Below are 18161 nucleotides of genomic sequence, written 5' to 3' on the forward strand. Positions count from 1 at the left end.
AAATTGTTTCACGACTTTCAAAATCTAAGTAAAAACGATCTTCAAAATTCTTATATATTTGGGTTTGTGAATCTGAATCCTGTCAAGTGGAGGTATACTGATGATCCAGAGAGCAGCAGACAACCAACATCTGTAATGTTACTGTAGGTGAAGTAGACGTTCATATTTGTAAGAAAGCTTGTCTAGCAATCTTTGGCATAAGCAAAGGTTTCCTATCCTGTGTGAATCAACAAAAGAAAACATCTGGAACCCCTGAAGTTTGTTTCTGTGTTTCACTATGTATCAAAACACAGGATGTGCATTCATAGTGATATCCTTATGTGTAACATGGCATTAAGAGCTAAATATTTGATTTAAGGTGGATAAGTGGGGGAGACATAACAGTCAACCAAATAAATGCTGTCAGGAGGACCAGGAATTTGCATTGGATCATGTACAAGTAAATTGTTTCCCTGCACGGTCAAATCACTTCTCCAGGAAAAATAGTCCCCACACGACATTTCTGTGCACATATCTAAACTTTAGCAAGATCTGCAGTCTTTATCAAGATAATTGCAGAGACAACAGCAAGGAATCTCTTAGCCTTGTCATATATTGTAAAATATTTTAAGAGTTTTTCAAGATTGACGTTGCAAAACCACATTGTGGCACCTTTCTAAAGTTTGTTACTACCTTAAGATGAAATTTGCATCTGAGAAAAATGATCAGAAAAAAAGAACTTTAAGCAAAACTGAACTTCAGTGTTAAACGAGGTAGTACTGCCTATGAAAACTGAAAATGGACTCAGGATATTCAAAAATTTACAATTTTGTTATGGTCATTGCTTTCATCAATGGACGCATTGTTTTGAGACTTCAGTCTCTTATAGTGGCCATTGGCTCGATCTACTTGGGCCATAAGAGGTGTAGTATCACCAATTTTCCCTTTTACAGTACTTTTTACTACAATTAATGGAAATTTGTGGTTGTGGATGATTGGATTGATAATGTACAAAATAAAAATTCACATATTGTTGTTCTTCATTATTTTTCATGTTACATTCCAATACAAAGGGTATGACAGATAAGAAACAATAACTGGTCCATACTCTGGATTTCCATTAAAAAGTAAGAGAAATATAGTTTGATGTATTTTTTTTCCAGACTCATTTACACACTACAATTTTTCTCCATTTCTAGATACTGATGGTTAGCCTTCCTTTTCACATTTCTTCATATGTAAACTGAAATTTGTTTCATAAAGAACATTGTGTATCATGTGATGAGGGTGGTGTGGAATGAGAAGATAGTTCCAAAAGATTGGAAGAGTGCACTAGTTGTTCTTATGTTCTAGATAGGGAATAGGAAGGGCTGTAAAAGCTACAGGTAGTCATCTGATACCACATTGTGACAAGGTATATAAAAAGATCCTAGAGAGCAGAGAACCAATTGAGAGAGAAACAGCATGGTTTCAGACCTGGGAGGTAAACTGTTGACTGCCCTCAAATTTGCAGTGAGGCAGCTCTGGGAGCACTACTGTGAATTTGGGGAAGATCTCATGATGGCGTTTCTTGATGCAGAAAACTCATTTGATAGTGCCTGTATAAGAAAGGTCTGGGAAACACAAGGAAAGAAGGAAGTGGAAAGAGAGACAAGTAGAATGGATGAGATTTACTGTGGAAGCCTGAGTTGGGTGAAGATGGGAAATGAACAGACAGATTGGTTCCAGAAAAAAAGTTGTGTGAAACAGGACAGTGTGGTTTTGGATGAGATAATGACAAAGGTGGTGGAAAAAGCTGAAGAAGACAAGCAACGGTGTTCGAAAATGACTTGGTGATCTAGGTAAACAGGAAGGAGGGTGTCAGGAACAGCTGGAGGTTTGGGGAAAGAACTGACAAACATGAGATCCTCGCTACAACTAGAAAGAAAGATAGACTAAATAGTGGAACAAGGATTATAGATGAAAGACTGAAGAAGGTGCTAATTGTCAAGTTCATGGGAAGTGTGATAAAAGAAAATGGAAGAAATGGGACAAGATCAGTGAATATGGCACATAGGCAGAAGCATTCCTGTGAAGTGCTGCAAGGCTGGTTTGGAACAGGGACTTCACACAAAAAAGGAAAACATGATCTATAGAAGTTACTACATCACAGTACTGACTAGTGCATATGGAACATTAGTAATGAAGCAAAGGGTTGTAAGTAGATTACAGACATCTGAGATGAACTTCCTCAGAAGTAGGATAGGAGCAACAAGTAGAGATAGGATGAGGAATGGAAGGATAAGGGAAATAGTGAAAGAGGATCCCTTGCAGACCAAGATAGAAACTTCAAGGCTAAGATGGTATGGGTACTTACAGAATGGAAGAAACGAGGATTCCCAAGAAGATGCACAAAATGCAGATGTGAGGGAAACGACAAAGAGGAAGATCAGGGAATAGGATGGCTTAAAGGTGTGGAGGAATGTGTTGAAAAAGAGGCTAGAATTGAGCCAGAGTGAACACAGAAAGATGGTGAGAAAACAAGACTAAGTGGCGGGGCTTATGTTCCAAACAGACCAAGCCTGGGGCTAGAAATGTCGATGAGGATGAGGATGACAGGCTTAATAAGCAAAAAAGGCAGTGAACATAAAAATTGATGTACACCTTTCCTTTCTGTTTATTTTATTTCTCTTTGTATGGTTTTACCAAAATGTTAACATTCAATAAATGGCATAAGTTTAGAATATTGTAATAACTTTTTAGAGTTGCTTTGAAATGGCTAGTAATTTTGATTAGTTAGAATAGTTAAAATTAATTTTTTTAATTTTTTTCCAAAGGAGCCTCTTAAAAGAAGACAGCTGAATTGGAAAGTCCTCAATTCATCCTTCTGATAGTTTTCTGTAGGAAATAAATATTAAATCTTTGAACTGCCTCTAATATTTGTGATTGCAACCTAAATGCTACAGTAGGCTCCAATAAACTATATTGGAATAGTAATCAGTTGTCATGAATTTATATCCACTTGACATGCCAAGCTTTCATGAATTTGAAGTGTCTTGGTTGTGACTCATTTAGGGAAGATACACATTTGTCACTAGTTTACAACAAAATGCGAACACATTGAGTATCGGAGCTTATTGTTGAGACATACAGTCAAATGTGAATCAGTTCATTAAATGAGCAATGGAAAGGAGGTCAATTTTGTTAGCAATATGAGAAAAAAGAAAACTTTGAGCTTTTATACTATCTCAAGTTATTTACAGAATGTTTTGTTATGTTTCAGGGAAGACATTCCTAAACAGCATTGAATACCTGGATGCTACAACTGATGAATGGACAACATTTGTGCCGAAGGTACTTCCTGTGGAAGAGACGATCCTCCAGGATCATGAGGAGCATCTGACACAGAATGGAGTAAACTGTGATAAAAGCAATCAGCAGTCTTTGGACAATGACAGTGAAAATGAGAAAGTACAAGACGATTTAAAGAATAAAACTGAAATCATCCAAAATGGTGTTAAAGAAAGCTTAAGCCAAGGATCAGTTACAGCAGTAGGAAGTTAAGGAATTTGACTTTCTGAAGCAGCTCTGTATTGAAATGAGTCATAAGTATTAGTCTTATTTAATGACAGTAAATTGTTTTGATTCTTTGAGTGGCAAGTTTTGGCCGTGGAATTCAATGTTACAGAGCATGTGCTTCAGAAGTGAAGTTACCTTAAGCTGTGACTGAAATGTGAAGAACAATGAAAAATTTTTGAAGACACTGGCATTTCTTTCTTATGTATGCCTGGTGATATGATCTCTGAGGTTTTATTCCCCTTGCCATTACAAATTAGTTCAGACTGTGATGTGAAATTGCATTTAAAAAGGAAGTTAATTTTTTGATTTGGGACTTTCTGAAATTAATCTGTTGTATGGTGCCACCTACATTTTCAGACCCAAAATTCTACCTCTGGCACCAGAAATGCAGGAAGTTTCCTACAACTAAAAAGACTACAGTAAAAAATCTTTGTTATTTTCTGTTACTTCATATCCTTTGAGATGAAATAGGCTTGAGACAGAACTGATAGACATAAAAAGTGTGTGTGTGTGTGTGTGTGTGTGAGAGTGAGAGTGAGAGTGAGAGTGAGAGTGAGAGAGAGAGAGAGAGAGAGATTGATTATGTGATGATACAAATCATATGTGGTAGGCAGTATGAGTGGAACTCTGAGGGGGGAAAAATAAGATTGTATGACATATTCATATGTTACACAACTGTTGCATTTCATATTACTTACCTTAATTTTAATAGATAACTCTCATAACAAAAATTCTATTGTGATAGACATGTAGATTCATAAATGTTAATATTGTATCTCATGTTCTTGCCTGCTAGTGCTGTTTTTATATAAAAAGGAAAAAGTGTTTAATCATTACCTAATTTTGAAACAATGTTCAAAAATGCAAAGCCCTGTCCTTAACATACAGAAACATAGTATTACTCATTTATTTGAAAAGGTCATGTGAAAGATCTAAGTAGTTTAAAATGAGCCTTCAACTTTATTTGTATCTTACGTATGCAGATGGATTGCAACTCCAAAAATTTTAATTGTTTCATTATATATTCGTAGGAAATAATGAAAAGCTGTTTCTCACTAATGACACGTAGTACAAACAAAAAATCTGCAAGAAGTGTGAAGCAGAGTAATAACTGAGTGTTGATCAATCATTATTTTTACCTATGAATGTAATTTCTTTTATTTTTAAATATTCTTGTTCCATGGTGGGGTGTGGAATATACCAGACTAAAACTGTTCAGTTATTCGCATCTGTTACAATTACTTTTGTCAATTGTATGTACGAGATGGAATAACCAAAATCTTGTGCTTTGAGCATCACTGTTGCAAACCATAGTGAGAAAAATAAGAATGGTTTTCTAATTGTGTAAAAGATGGGGTTAATTCTTAATGATCTATTTTGTATAAATTTCCTTAAACTGTTCAGATGGAAATTGACCAAGCATCCTGTGTTTTTTGTTGAATGGGTTCTTATGGGGGCAAAAAGTGACTGAAAGAAACTTAATTTTATCATTAAATGATCATGCCAATTTCATAATGAATGAACTTTTATAACGAAAATCTATAATGGTTGAAAGATGTGAAAACCTTTGATATCTGAAAACAATTTATTTTTGTAATTGTTTACATGTTCATTATCACACCTCAATCAGGAATCTCATGCATATGTAACTACATATACACCACAAATTTGGAAGACAATCTTCCTACCAGATATTTATGTATCATGAATACTGAAATAAATCTCCACAGAATCAACTTAAGAGTGTTGGAATTCTTGTTAATTTTTATTTTGCTTTGTGTTTGCTGGACTTTCAGCTGTTTCACATAAATTCAGAGGGCAACTATGTGCATAAAAAATGTCAATGATGAACCATGTGCCAACAGTGGTGAGTCGGTGTGTGTTGCATGGCAGTGGGATGGAAAAACTTTTCAGATGGGTCTTGAACTGATCAGGGGATTCCAAAGAGAAACAGTCAGGTTTGAAAATAACAACCTGCCATGGACGAATGGCAACTTAAGTCTGTTTGTCTGAACCTGTGCATGAACGCTGTAGTCAAGAGCTTGAGCTGCTGTTCAGCTGTGCATTTGATGCTCATTATTGAGCATAAACGTTGCAATGGAAGAAAGAAGAGCGGTGTGCAGATAAACTAAAATTTTTTCTCAAGAGCTGAAGAGTGAACAGTGCCTTGAAAAAATCTCTTTGTATGTCTGTTATTTTATTGGGGAGGCAACTTCTGTAGAGCATTGGCTTATTATGTGTAGTTTTAATCCTTGTTATTTTATGAAATTAACTTCAGGAGCAATACAAAATAAAACATTTATGTACATTTTGTAGAGGAATTGAAACATAACCCCTTCCATCTTGGAATAGCATGTAAAATATCTTCTGCCACTGACCAGGTCTAAAATGGAATTTGGGCTGGCAACTTACTGTTCTTGTCTTGGCAATAATTGACACACAAAAAGTGGTGAAATATTTCCCCCAGCCGGAAGAACCTTGTGATGCTGTTGTCATATGTTACAAACAACATTCTCTGTGCATTAAGGGGACAAAAGTCATGGGATACCTCCTAATATTGTGTTGGACCTCCTTTCACTCCGCATAGTGCAGCAAATCAACATGGCATCATCTCAGCAATTTGTTTGGAGTCCTGTGCAGAAGTATTGAGTCGTGCTGCCACTGTAGCTGTCCGTAATTGCTGAAGTGTTGCTGGTAGAGGATGTTGTGCGTGAACTGACTTTTCGATTACTTCCCACAAATGTTCGATAAAATTAATGTCAGGTGATCAGGGTGACCAAACCATTCATGTAAATTGTCCAGAATATTCTTAAAGCCAGTTGTGAACAACTTCGGCCTGGTGACATGACATGACAGCATTGTGTGGGAATATGAAGTCCATGAATAGCTGCAAATGGTCTCAAAGTAGCTGAACATAATGATGTCCAGTCAATGGTTGGTTCAAAGAGCCCAGTCCATTCCGGATGTAAACGCAGTCCACAGCATTATGGAGCCACCACCAGCTTGCTCATTGCCTTGTTGACAACTTGGGTTCATGGATTCATGGGGCCTGCACTACACTCGAACTCTACCATCAGCTCTTACCAACTGAAATTGGGACTCTGCTGACCAGGCCAAGTTTGCCAGTTGTCTGGGGTCCAACCGATATGGTCGTGAGCCCAGGAGTGGTGGTGCAGGCAATGTAGTACTGTTAGCAAAGGCACTTGCATCAGTAGTCTGCTGCCATAGCCCAATAATGCCAAATTTTGCCACACTGTTCTAATGAATACATTTGTCTTGCATCCATTTTTCTTTGTTTATTTCATGCAGTCTGTTGGTACTGACAACTCCATGCAAATGCCCTCAGCTTTCAGTTGTCTAGTGAAGGCTGTCGGCCATTGTGTTGTCTATGGTAAGAGGTAATGACTGAAATTTGGTATTCTCGGCACACACTGACACTGTGGCTCTCTGAATATTGAATTCCTTTAACAGTTTATGAAATTGAATGTCCCATGTATCTACCTCCAACTATCACATCTGCCTACAGAGAGAGGTCCCCAGTTTGTCCGAAAGTCTAGAGCAAGGAGAGCCAAGAGTTGGGCTTGTGAACTGTGCTGTGGCCCAACTGCTGTAGTGCTCAGCTTTGCTGCATGTTTCCCCCACAACTATAGCATGCTGTACGACCGCAAAGAGGGAGAAACTACTGATGTGCCACATTTAAGTGGCTGTGCAGCTGCCCTGCTTACAATGTGGTGGTGTGTTTTTCCCCGTTTTGCAACAACATAGATCACAAGCAAAAGAAATTTTCAGTATTTAATTATTTTTGGTATGTTGAAGACACACACTTTTTATCAGGTATAAAGTGTTGGCATACAAAGAGATGCAGACACTTTTACACATTTTCACACTCAGGTAATTGTGACTTATTTAGTTTCATAATCTAAAGAGGGTCTTTCAGACAAACATGTCTATCGACTTTTGGAACCTCATTATGGAGATGCGGAAACTACCCGAGGAAAACAATGTAGATGTTCAGGACAGTTTTAACCTAAAAGGGTGTGTCATTAAAACAGGGACTACCTTGCAGGTAAAGTTGACTACATCTGCACATGTACAGGGGTGCTTTCAGCCGAAATGGTAAACAGTTTCAGAAACAGACATAACACTGACAGTGTCCTCAATTCATTTAGTAACATATCCATCTAATGCTTTTAAGACAACAAGGAATTTTTCAAACATCAAGTTTTCTTTAACTCTGCTGTTTTGTTCGGGTCTATATGACCTGAAATGGTTATAAATTTTATTTCTTCTTGCAAAATTTGGTGACCGTCTGAAAATGCAAGGGTAGAATGTGATTAAAAAGTTTTAAAATATTTTAAGTCATGTGGTCTAAATCTTAGGAGTTACATATGTAATCTTCGGGACAATCTGACCTGACAGTATGATTACTCTGAAGTCAAATACTTACTGGTTGTCTCCATAGTAGTAATGACTCTCATTGTTCACACTTACTCTCAACATTTAACAACTCAACAAAGATGCTGCACACAACACTCGACTTGTCATTACGACTTGTCAGCTGTTAAAATTATCCAACGTTTCTGCTCAGTTGGTGTTGTCTATCATCTGTGATTAGTCTGAACTGTGACGTCATGGTGATGACATCATTGACTGACACGGAGTTCGAACAATTAGTAAATAGCTCTATAGACAAAGGATTACTTTCAGAGTTCGAAGGTCATGTCAATAATGCACCTGAAAGAGATTATTCTCTGACAGTCCACAGCCTGTTAAAAAGTAGTGTATGGACTTCTATTCCTAACGGGAACTTAGAATGGCAGTTGCAATCACTAGCCCAACATGGTCACCTACCTGCTTCGAACATCATCAGGAGTACCCCAGGAGTTACCAGGTATGCCAGCAGCAGAATAAGTTACATAACAAGTATTTTCTACAGCACTTCAGAATGAAATAATAGAGATGTCAAACATTGATGATTCTCTTTTTCATGCATGCTTAGGACTCCTATTCCTCGCAGGTGTGTATCGCTCACATGGGGAATCTACAAAATGTTTGTGGGACAAGGATACTGGGTGAAACATATTTTGAGCAACCATCTCCCTAGAAACATTCTGAAAAAATCACACGTCTTGCGATTTGATAAGAAATCCACGAGAGGAAAGATGATGTACTGATAAACGCGACGCAATTCGCAGTATCTGGGAGAAGTGGTTAGAAGTCCTTCCAAAACTGAATAATCCAGGGGAAAATACGACCGTTGATGAGCAGCTGATAAGATTTAGACTTGACTGTTCAAGCAGTACATCACAAGCAAACCAGCAAAACATGGGATCAAGATATGGACTCCGTGTGACAGAAAATCTTCGTATTTACTGAAAGCCCAAATATATACAGGAAAGGAGAATGGAGCGGCATCAGAAAAAAATCAGGGAATGAGAAATACCTTTGATTTGAGAGTTCAGAATGTAACGTGACAATTTTTTTGTAATACAATTTGGGACAGGTGCTCCTGAAAAGGAAACTGACCATGTTTGGAACCATGTGCAGAAATAAGCCTGAGGTTCCACAAAATATGACAAACGAGAATGTTTATACCTCTTCATTTTACTTCACAAATAACACTACGGTGGTCAATTATAGGAGAAACAAGAATGTTGCACTAATGAGCACTCTCCACAATGGTGGGGAAATAAGTAACAAGGCCGATAAGAAACCAAAAATGATTTTAGATTATAATTCAACCACAGGGACTTAAGCCACACTTGATCAGCTAACAGATACTTAATACGTGCAAACAAAAAACCGGTAGGTGGCCCATGATATTTTTCTACAATATTCTTGATGTTGCTTGTAATGCGTATGTCGTGTGGACTTTGATTGACCTAACTGGAATGCGAGAAAATTGATTAGAAGGAGAATAGTTTTGGAGGATCTTCAAAAGTCACTGGTTGCAGAGCACATTGCATCAAGGAAGCATTTTCCAAGAATAGAAGATTCTTTGAGAATGGTCAGGAGCATCAAGGACCCTGAAGGAGTGGCAAGTGTGGCTAAACAGTAACGACAAGGAAATATACTAACTGCACAATCTGTGAGTTCTGCCCTTCAAGAAATGACAATAAAACAAACATGTAATGTGGAAAGTGTAACAAACGTATGCAAAACACTCACCACCCACTTGTGTTGAAACTGCAGTGATTAAGAAGGAAAGGAAGTGATTAGGGCAGATGGACAGATGGTTGTTGAGAAACACTTTTTGGTGGAAGTGTCTATTGTTACTAATATACCGTGCATGAATATTAAAATAAAGCATTTTCTTTAGTGAAGTTCTGAGTGGTATTATTATTATTTACTACTACTGCTACTACTATTATTGTCCTATGAGCATTAACAGCATGGTGCAATATAACAACAATGTTGATGGGTTATAACTGTACGAAAAATACGTGTGAGTAGAAGCTTTTTTTTTAAGCATTTTATTATGTCGGGTTGTATGATCCAGACAGTACATTTTTATGGTAAAAGTGAACAGAACAGCAGGGTTAAAGCCAGTTAGTTTAGACAACTGGACTGTATTAGTCAGAATGTGTCCCTTCTATAGCACAATTTCAATTTTGAATGCATTCTTGTCAAACAAAGAGAAGTTGTTTCTCACCTTGCAGAGTGTTACTGTGGGAAGTGTGCAGTTAAGTACACTTAAAATGCAAGATCTGCACTACTCCTGTAATAAATTCAACAACACAGAGGTTTAAATCGAAAATTGTTCCAGGGATGCTCGTTCACTTTGCCAACGTACTCTGCTGTAATACGTAATGTTACCATGCTCCTTGTTCAGTTTTCTAGAACACTGTCATTACTGGCAGTGGAGTAATGCATGCAGCTTCAGTAGTTTTACTTTGTGTGCTGCATGCCTTCAAATTTAGCACAAAGTGCTTCTTGATGTACAGAAAAATCAGTCCTGTCTGTTAAGTGTTGTAATTTTTTGCTCTTTCATTGTCAACAAAATCTTTAAATTCTTTCTGCATGGTATTGTAATATTTCATAGCAGATTTGGAGTATGTGTCGCTTCTGCAACTGCATAATATATATTGAGAATTCTCTTACATCTCTTCTGCTGCCTCCCCATTCATTTTTAAGGCTTGTGATAATAGATTGCTAGACTGCCTCTTTTTGTGCAAATGGCCAATGGAATTTTGAACATTTTTATTGCCATGAACAAATATCGAAGGGTAAACAGTGCTTACCCCATCATTCTGATGGACTGAAGGGAGTCGTACTAAATGAAAAATGCCACTCTGCAGTACTAAATGAAATGTTGTATTGTGCCGAGTATTTCTGAGAAGCACTGAGCACTGACGGATGTATCATTGACCCACATGTGGCCTGCACACCCAGCCCATGCTAAAGTGTGGCACATCATGGCTGGCCTTAATGTAGAGCCTTATAATTTACAAGTTTATTGAGAAAAGTGGCGTGGCATAGCGTACAAGACTGGTACACTGAAAGTGCTGGGTTTGAATCCTCCCAGATGAATTTTAGATTTTTATTTTTTTAGTTTTTTATCAGGATGACTTTCATCATTATTTTTATACAATCCGAGCAACTCGTACTGGCGGAATGTCGGAAAAATCACTAAACAAGCATTTGCCAAGATACCACTACAAGGACTCGGGTTTAATTTCAAGTAGTTGCTGAAAGAGCCTCAGCACTTTTACATAACTGGGAGATAACCCATAGGTTTCTGGCTACTGGCACCTGTTATTGAAGTCTGTATGTTTTTCAAGTGCAATTTTCCTCTATATACCTCTTACTATCAGAAACCGAAAAAGCATTGCCGGAAGGCCTAAAGCAATTAATTAAGGTGAGATTGTTTAAATCTTAAAAAATTAAATGAATCGTGAATTTGCAAAACAACTTAAGTCCCTAGAGGTACATTTTCAGAAACATAAAAAAAACTGTCTATTATATTACTGAAGCAAATCTTGCACTGAAACTACACAAGACTGTCATTACAAAAGCATGATCTTGTACTTCCTTCATGTCCAAATTTTGGATTAAAAAAAGGAGGACTGAAGATTTTTTTCAAATTAACTTCAGTTTTGCTTCTTATGTAATACAATTCTGGCATATAAACACACAATAATGTATTTCCTTTATTGAAAAACATATTTAGAATACATAGAACAGTAAATCATCAAGGGAAATAAACATACAGGACAAAATTTCCAAAATGAAATTGCAATATTACTCATTTGTCTTTGTTTCCCAAGCTGCAATTTTCTCATAAAATGCTTTGGATTCGTTACAGTTGGAAATGTACTTGAGCATTTTGTGTATATCTTTAATTTTATTTTCATTAAATGGACACACACAATTTGGATAAGTATGTCTGTGTGATAGTTTGGTATGTGCGGATATGTTGGCCCAAGGATGAAAGACTGTTGAATTATTCCTCCTAGGAATGGTTTTACCACAACTATTCCTATCTATTCTGCAGTTAAGTAGAATTCCATAAAAGTTGAAACAGTGAAAGATACCTTTTTATCTCTAGGAATGTCCTTGTTAAGTAGAATTCCATAAAAGTTGAAACAGTGAAAGATACCTTTTTATCTCTAGGAATGTCCTTAACATACGTCTCTATGGAACTGGCATTTCTTTTGTAATAATGTGGTCACCAGTTGTTGTAATCATAAACATCCTCACTTTCAACGATTGTAACTGTAAAATTTCCTTTAGCGCTAGACACGCACATCCTTCATTGTGTAGAGTCTGTCCACACGCCTCAGTCATCATTTTACCACGTGAAGTCCCTATCATTTGGCAGAAAGGAGTGTCCTCTGATAGGGAAAAGAAGTCTGATGTTCAAAAAATACCTCTGAGCACTTATAGCCATTAAAAACCAGAGAAGTGTGTTGTTCTTACTCTGGCCTGGACAGCTGTCACAAAACAACACTAGATGAGACACAGGTATTGAAATAATGGAGGAGAAAACTGCATACCTCATTTGGACTTTTCTTAGCTTGCCCTCATGGTAGATGTAGAAGGATACTGAATTAGTTTTCAAGTTATGGACAGAGAAAACTGGAATTGTCAGTTGATGATCATCATACATGTCCTGAACTGGTATCTTAGGCAAGCATACGTTTTGCATGTAGACAAATGTTAAAGCAAGAAAATCCTCTCTCTCAGTGCATAACTTGGGTGCATCTTCTAGTGTTTTGTAGAACTTTTTGCTGCGATGTTTGTGAACTAGGCGTTCTGCTGCAGCTACACGTTTAGCACAATCACTAAGTGCACCGCTTTCCTCTTTAACATTCAGTTCTTCACACTGGGCCTACCAAATCTCAAACGGAAATGGTTATTGAAATATCTGTGAAAATGTGGTAAGACACATTACTATCAGGATATTTGACAAGAAACATTTCATACATAATTTTCACAGTTAGTTCACTGTTTAAGTAGAAAACATCTGTGTTTCCACAGTGGGTTTGTGTAGTTGGAAATGACGCAATATGGGCATGAATAGAAGCAAGTATAAATGAGCCTCTTTTGTGTTCCCTGGTTTGCGTTTTCCACATTGGTCTTGAGGAGACTTCTTACACAATCTCTTCATCCTGGATTTGGTAACCCGATAAACACTGAGGAAGGCTTTCTTACCTCTATCTGCTTGACTGAATCTTTTACTTGAACATAGCTGCCCTAATACCAGGCTCGTCTTTTCTTTCTCTTCATCTTTCCATGGCAATACTTTGTTTGTCTTTGTAAGAACACATCTTGTTTGTTCTTAGTGTCAAAGTCTTTCATGTAATTAACTGCTTCTAACAATGCATTTTTGGAATTCAAGTTGAGACATTGTTTCCTGCATCTGGAATATATGACAGTGTAGTTTCAGCTCTCTGAGACTGCAGACGTGTGTGCTAGTTGCATTTGCGTGAATAATCTTTTTGTTGTGCCTCTAGCGACTCAGCATCTCCGCTATATGGTGAGTAGAAACTTTCCTTCTCTGGTATTGTTGGAATATTAGACAATTTGTTATAAACAAGAGGCTGCATTACTAGTTATTACCATTCTCAGTAAGCTACAATGATGCATACAAGAATATCATTTGTACAACAATATTGTGAAACAAAATTAAATCCAGATTGCGTACCCGCAAGCAGGTCCTGTTTGTCTAGCTGAAACTAACTTCCTTGCATGATTTACATGCTCCAAACCTTTAACCTTAGCACGCTTCATTGTAGTTCTCTTGTATTCTGCAGCCCTTTTCATTCCTTTCCTCCTCTTTTGGTCATTATTTTCTTCATTTTCTATACCAGTACATAAAGAACTGCTGTTAGGTGCCATTTTCGTTTCCAGTTAACATATCGCAGGTCTACCACACAAACAAAAGTAATATAGACGTTTTACCAACTTATAGCTATACGTGAATCTGTTAACAATTATCATTACCTGACAAGCGAAACAACTTAGGTCCTGCACTAAGGCTGTTTCGCCAGCAAAACACGAATGTTCTGTTAGTGGAAATAATGTACGGAAGTCAGGAACTAAAGTCTCTTGGCTATTAAGTGATGCGTGTAGGTTATTGGAACATTGCTGTGCCCATAACTCAAAACCAAGAAAATGTGGACTTAAGTCGTTTTGAAAATTCACGATTCAAATGTTTTTGAAACTATTTTTCATTTCTTCCTTGGAAAGCTCAGCTGGTTCAAGTAATAGTAACAGTCCTATTCATATTGTAGTGAAAATACAGACGCCTTCCTCTACAACAAAACTTGCTTGTACAACATTGTCCAGTGCTTTTTATTCATTAGCCATATGTGTATTATTTATTACATTAGGGTACTGGATCATGAGAGCTTTCACTGTTGAAGTAAACTATGACTGAGAAGCAAGGATGTGCATGCAAGTCATTGGTAGTAAATTCTGTTTAAACAGGTAGATGAACTGTAAGAAATACGTTGAGTTTGAGCTGCTTTATATCGCACTTTACTTGATTTTTTTTTTTTAAGTTGAATGTAAAACAAGCAATCTCCGCAGTGAAGTAACTTATAACTCACTACATTTGTTGCCAACACTGGTAAATAGGTTTTTGTGCTTCCAAGTGTCTTAATTAATTATGCATTTGATTTTATTAGCTGCTTGCAATTTTGTTTGGGGTTGACCCTCCAGTCTTTTCACTTTCCTTTTTGAAAGCATAGGTTCTGTTTGTGTATCAAAGTAAGTGTGTCCTCTTGTGGGGAAACAAACAGAACTTCACACAGATTGAGTCAGAAACAAAAGTATTTGCAGTAACAAATGGCAGGCATAAAATGGTATGTAACAGATGAGACATTACCTGAATTAAGTTGCTTAGTTTTTAAACAATGATATTTGTAGTGTGTGTTCATTTTTTACATTCTGCTTATTTAGACATTCCCCTGGTACCATCATATGCTCAGTGATGGGAAACCATTGCAAAAGACTATCAAAATAACAAAATTTTCCTAACTGTGTTGGTGCTTTTGATGGCAAGCACATAGCTGTATTTTGCCCACTGAAGAGCGGAAGTAAATACTTCAGTTATAAACAGTATTCAGCATTGTACTACTTGCAGTAGTAAATGAAAAAAACTATTGATTACCTTCTGTTTATGTGTGATGGCAAGGGACAACACCTGACAGTGATGTGTCAAGACACACATCGTGTTCTGAGCTCCCACATAGGACCACCTTCAGGGTTGTGGAACAAGTCAAGGTATAAATTAACTTACAACAGTAGTATCACAGAAACTTAATCTGTGTGTTGTATTAACAATAAACTCATTACACTGCTTAATGCTATTCACATTAACATTAAATCAAGTAATTTATTAAGAAAGCTGCTACTTAGCAAAAAAAGAAAATAAAAAACCAGCTGCTGGCTGCCTCTCCCATTGTGTTACAAAGCTAGTGTTGATCTGCTATTAGTAACTTAATATTTACTCCATTACAGTGATATTTTTTGAAGAAAATATTTTTACATCTTAAATACAGAGTTCCGTTTATAGTACATTTCTACTAGGACAGTTTTATAACAAACACTCCTACTTTGCATGTAGCTAAGAGAACTTTTCATCCCTGAATCTAGATGTTCAGATAATTTGTAGGAAGATTGGCTAATGGGGTATGTTTATAATTTTATTTTGAACTGGTAGGGGTTCCTACTATCTCACATTGTTAGACCAGAGTACATAACTTTCTTCTGTACCGTGGACAAGGCGGCAAAGTCTGTGAAAATTGTTTTTGTGTCTTGTATAGTGACTCTATCGCAGAACAACTGTAATGGACCACACAGTAGGCTCATTTGGAGCTGTTGCTCTTCCTAGTGATCAGGATACATACCATATGTATTTCTTGCAATTTATTTCCACTCGCAGAAAATATCGATAAACTATACTCAGCTGATTATGTATCAAACAATGGGATAACATAACAGTATAAATTAGGTTAGATTGCTACTGACCACATAGAGGAAGAGTGGAGTGGCAGAAAGGCACATTTAAAAGAAGACTGTTGGATATTACTTAGCTTTTGGACAACATCCTTCATCTCTCTCTCTCTCTCTCTCTCTCTCTCTCTCTCTCTCTCTCTCTCTCTCTCTCTCCCCCCCCCCCCCCCCTCCCTCCCTGTCTCTCTCCAAACACACACACAGCCACTGGCAACTCCAGGTGCTGTGTTGACAACAGTAATTTCTTCACCTGCTGTAGAACTTTCTCGAAAAATTGAACAAAGTCCAAAAGTCTTCCTTCAAATGTGCCTGTCTGCCACTCAACGGCTCCTCCATGTGGTGGGTAGGAATCTGTCGTAATTTATACTGTTATTGGAGCCCATATTTTCCTGCATTATCAAATCATAACACATGCATGATTCATGCAATATCATGGCACTAAACTTGTGCAATGAGGCAGCAAAACAATAAAAATATGCATTATCAAAATTCAGCTCTGTGTTTTTCTATTTTCCTGCTAAACAGTTAAAAAGGACAAAAACTTTAGTTCATGATTTTGTCTGGCAACACATTTTTGTGGACAGTTTGTAACAATTCTGTGGCATCAGATATTATACGCAAATACTTTAGTGAGGAAATTTTACCCAAAGGCAGTCAAATTGAAAGTATTTGTCAACTTTGTGATGAAGCAAGCTGGGATAGTTTTACTTCACCTCTTGTTTTGCCATCTGCCTCCTTAAAATTAATTTTTTTTCACTTTTAACTAATTACCATTGACATACATGAATATAATCTGTATTTTCATAACAGAGAAAGACTGACCCTCAGTTTTAAAGAATATAATACAAGATCTAATTTTGGGCTTAGTTTTAGGTATGTAATTGATTTTCTAATTTATTTTGACTATTCGTTGTTAGTGTCCTTTGATATAGGATGAAATCAGTAATTGTTTCATAACTTAAATTTTATTGTTGACGTATAAACAAATATAAATTCTGTACTAATTATAAACATTTGTAGGAACAACTAATAGTATCCTTAAATGATTTATTTGTCTCTATTTGAAGAAAATGTTAACAAGCCAGCACTTAATTAATTCCAAAGTAATTAACAGTTTTGTCAAAAGAATTGTTTATGTAACTATATATGTTGATTTCATCATTTAAACAAATAATTCTGCTTAACCCTTGCATTGGAAGAAACTGTTAAAAAGACGGAATTTTTTGATGTGTTCAATTAATTTAACAAGTTAAGTTTTAATTGTAATTTCTGTAAATTTAGCTTTGAACAATGTGTAGTTTCAGTACCTACTATTGTGAGGATATATAAGGGCCCAGTTTTTTGTCATGAGTCAGTCAGTCCACAGCAGAGATTCAAACGAGGAACCTGTGTTTGTTAGAACGACAACAATACATCAACTTAACGGTGAAATATGTGTTACACTAATAGGCCGTGTGTTAAAGCAATGACAGTGTCTGTTCCATACGTACCTGATTATTCTGAAAGAACTGTGAATTATGTGGTTATGTTTTTACTGCTCGTTGATGTTCAGCAGGAAACTATTGTAGCAGTATATGGATGTTCACCTGCTAACTATTAATGAGGCTTAAACAATAGTGCACTGGACATATTAAATGTGTATATGGGTGGTTGTGAAAAGTGAAAATAAAAGACAGTGAAACACAACTGAGCATTTGTTGGCTACATCATTTAAATTAGTCTGTGTTTGCCTTCTACGCCCATTTTTCAGCCAGTACTTTGACACCGAGAACACCAAATGAAGTAAATGAAGCAGGCAGAACCGCTACAATGTCATAAACTCAAAATCAAGATTTGATCCAGTAAATTTATTCAGTTCATCTTTTATTGCAACGCTCACTTTTCCATAGAATGACGGCAAAGATTTTTCATCTTAAATAATTACCAAAGATACCATGAAAGGTAGATTTGATGTGTGTAACTTTATTATTGCTGCAGACAAATGCCCAAAATTTGTTATGATATAAATCAGGTCTTGGTTCATATTTGTTTTCTTGAATTTCCTTTGCACATCATTAATGCAAGCTACCTCACTGGCTTCAAAAGTGTCTGACATAAGACAAAGGAAGAAAAATCAAGTAGGGCCAGTAATTTGTGGTGTTCCAATAGAATGAAGCAAATAT

At 36.7% G+C, this 18161-nt stretch overlaps 1 protein-coding gene across 4 annotated transcripts in view; it reads left to right on the forward strand.

Moving 5' to 3' along the window:
- LOC126194683 (influenza virus NS1A-binding protein homolog) overlaps positions 1 to 5278 on the forward strand; it is a 286130-nt gene extending 280852 nt beyond the window's left edge. For all 4 annotated transcript variants that reach the window (XM_049932892.1, XM_049932889.1, XM_049932891.1 and 1 more), the window contains exon 13: positions 3242 to 5278. In XM_049932892.1, the coding sequence (XP_049788849.1) occupies positions 3242 to 3522 (281 nt within the window). In that variant the 3' untranslated portion in view covers positions 3523 to 5278. The remainder of the gene's footprint in view (positions 1 to 3241) is intronic.
- Positions 5279 to 18161: the final 12883 nt, after the last annotated feature.

This window comes from Schistocerca nitens, chromosome 7 (assembly GCF_023898315.1).
Source record: "Schistocerca nitens isolate TAMUIC-IGC-003100 chromosome 7, iqSchNite1.1, whole genome shotgun sequence".
NCBI classification, from domain to species: Eukaryota; Metazoa; Arthropoda; class Insecta; order Orthoptera; family Acrididae; genus Schistocerca; species Schistocerca nitens.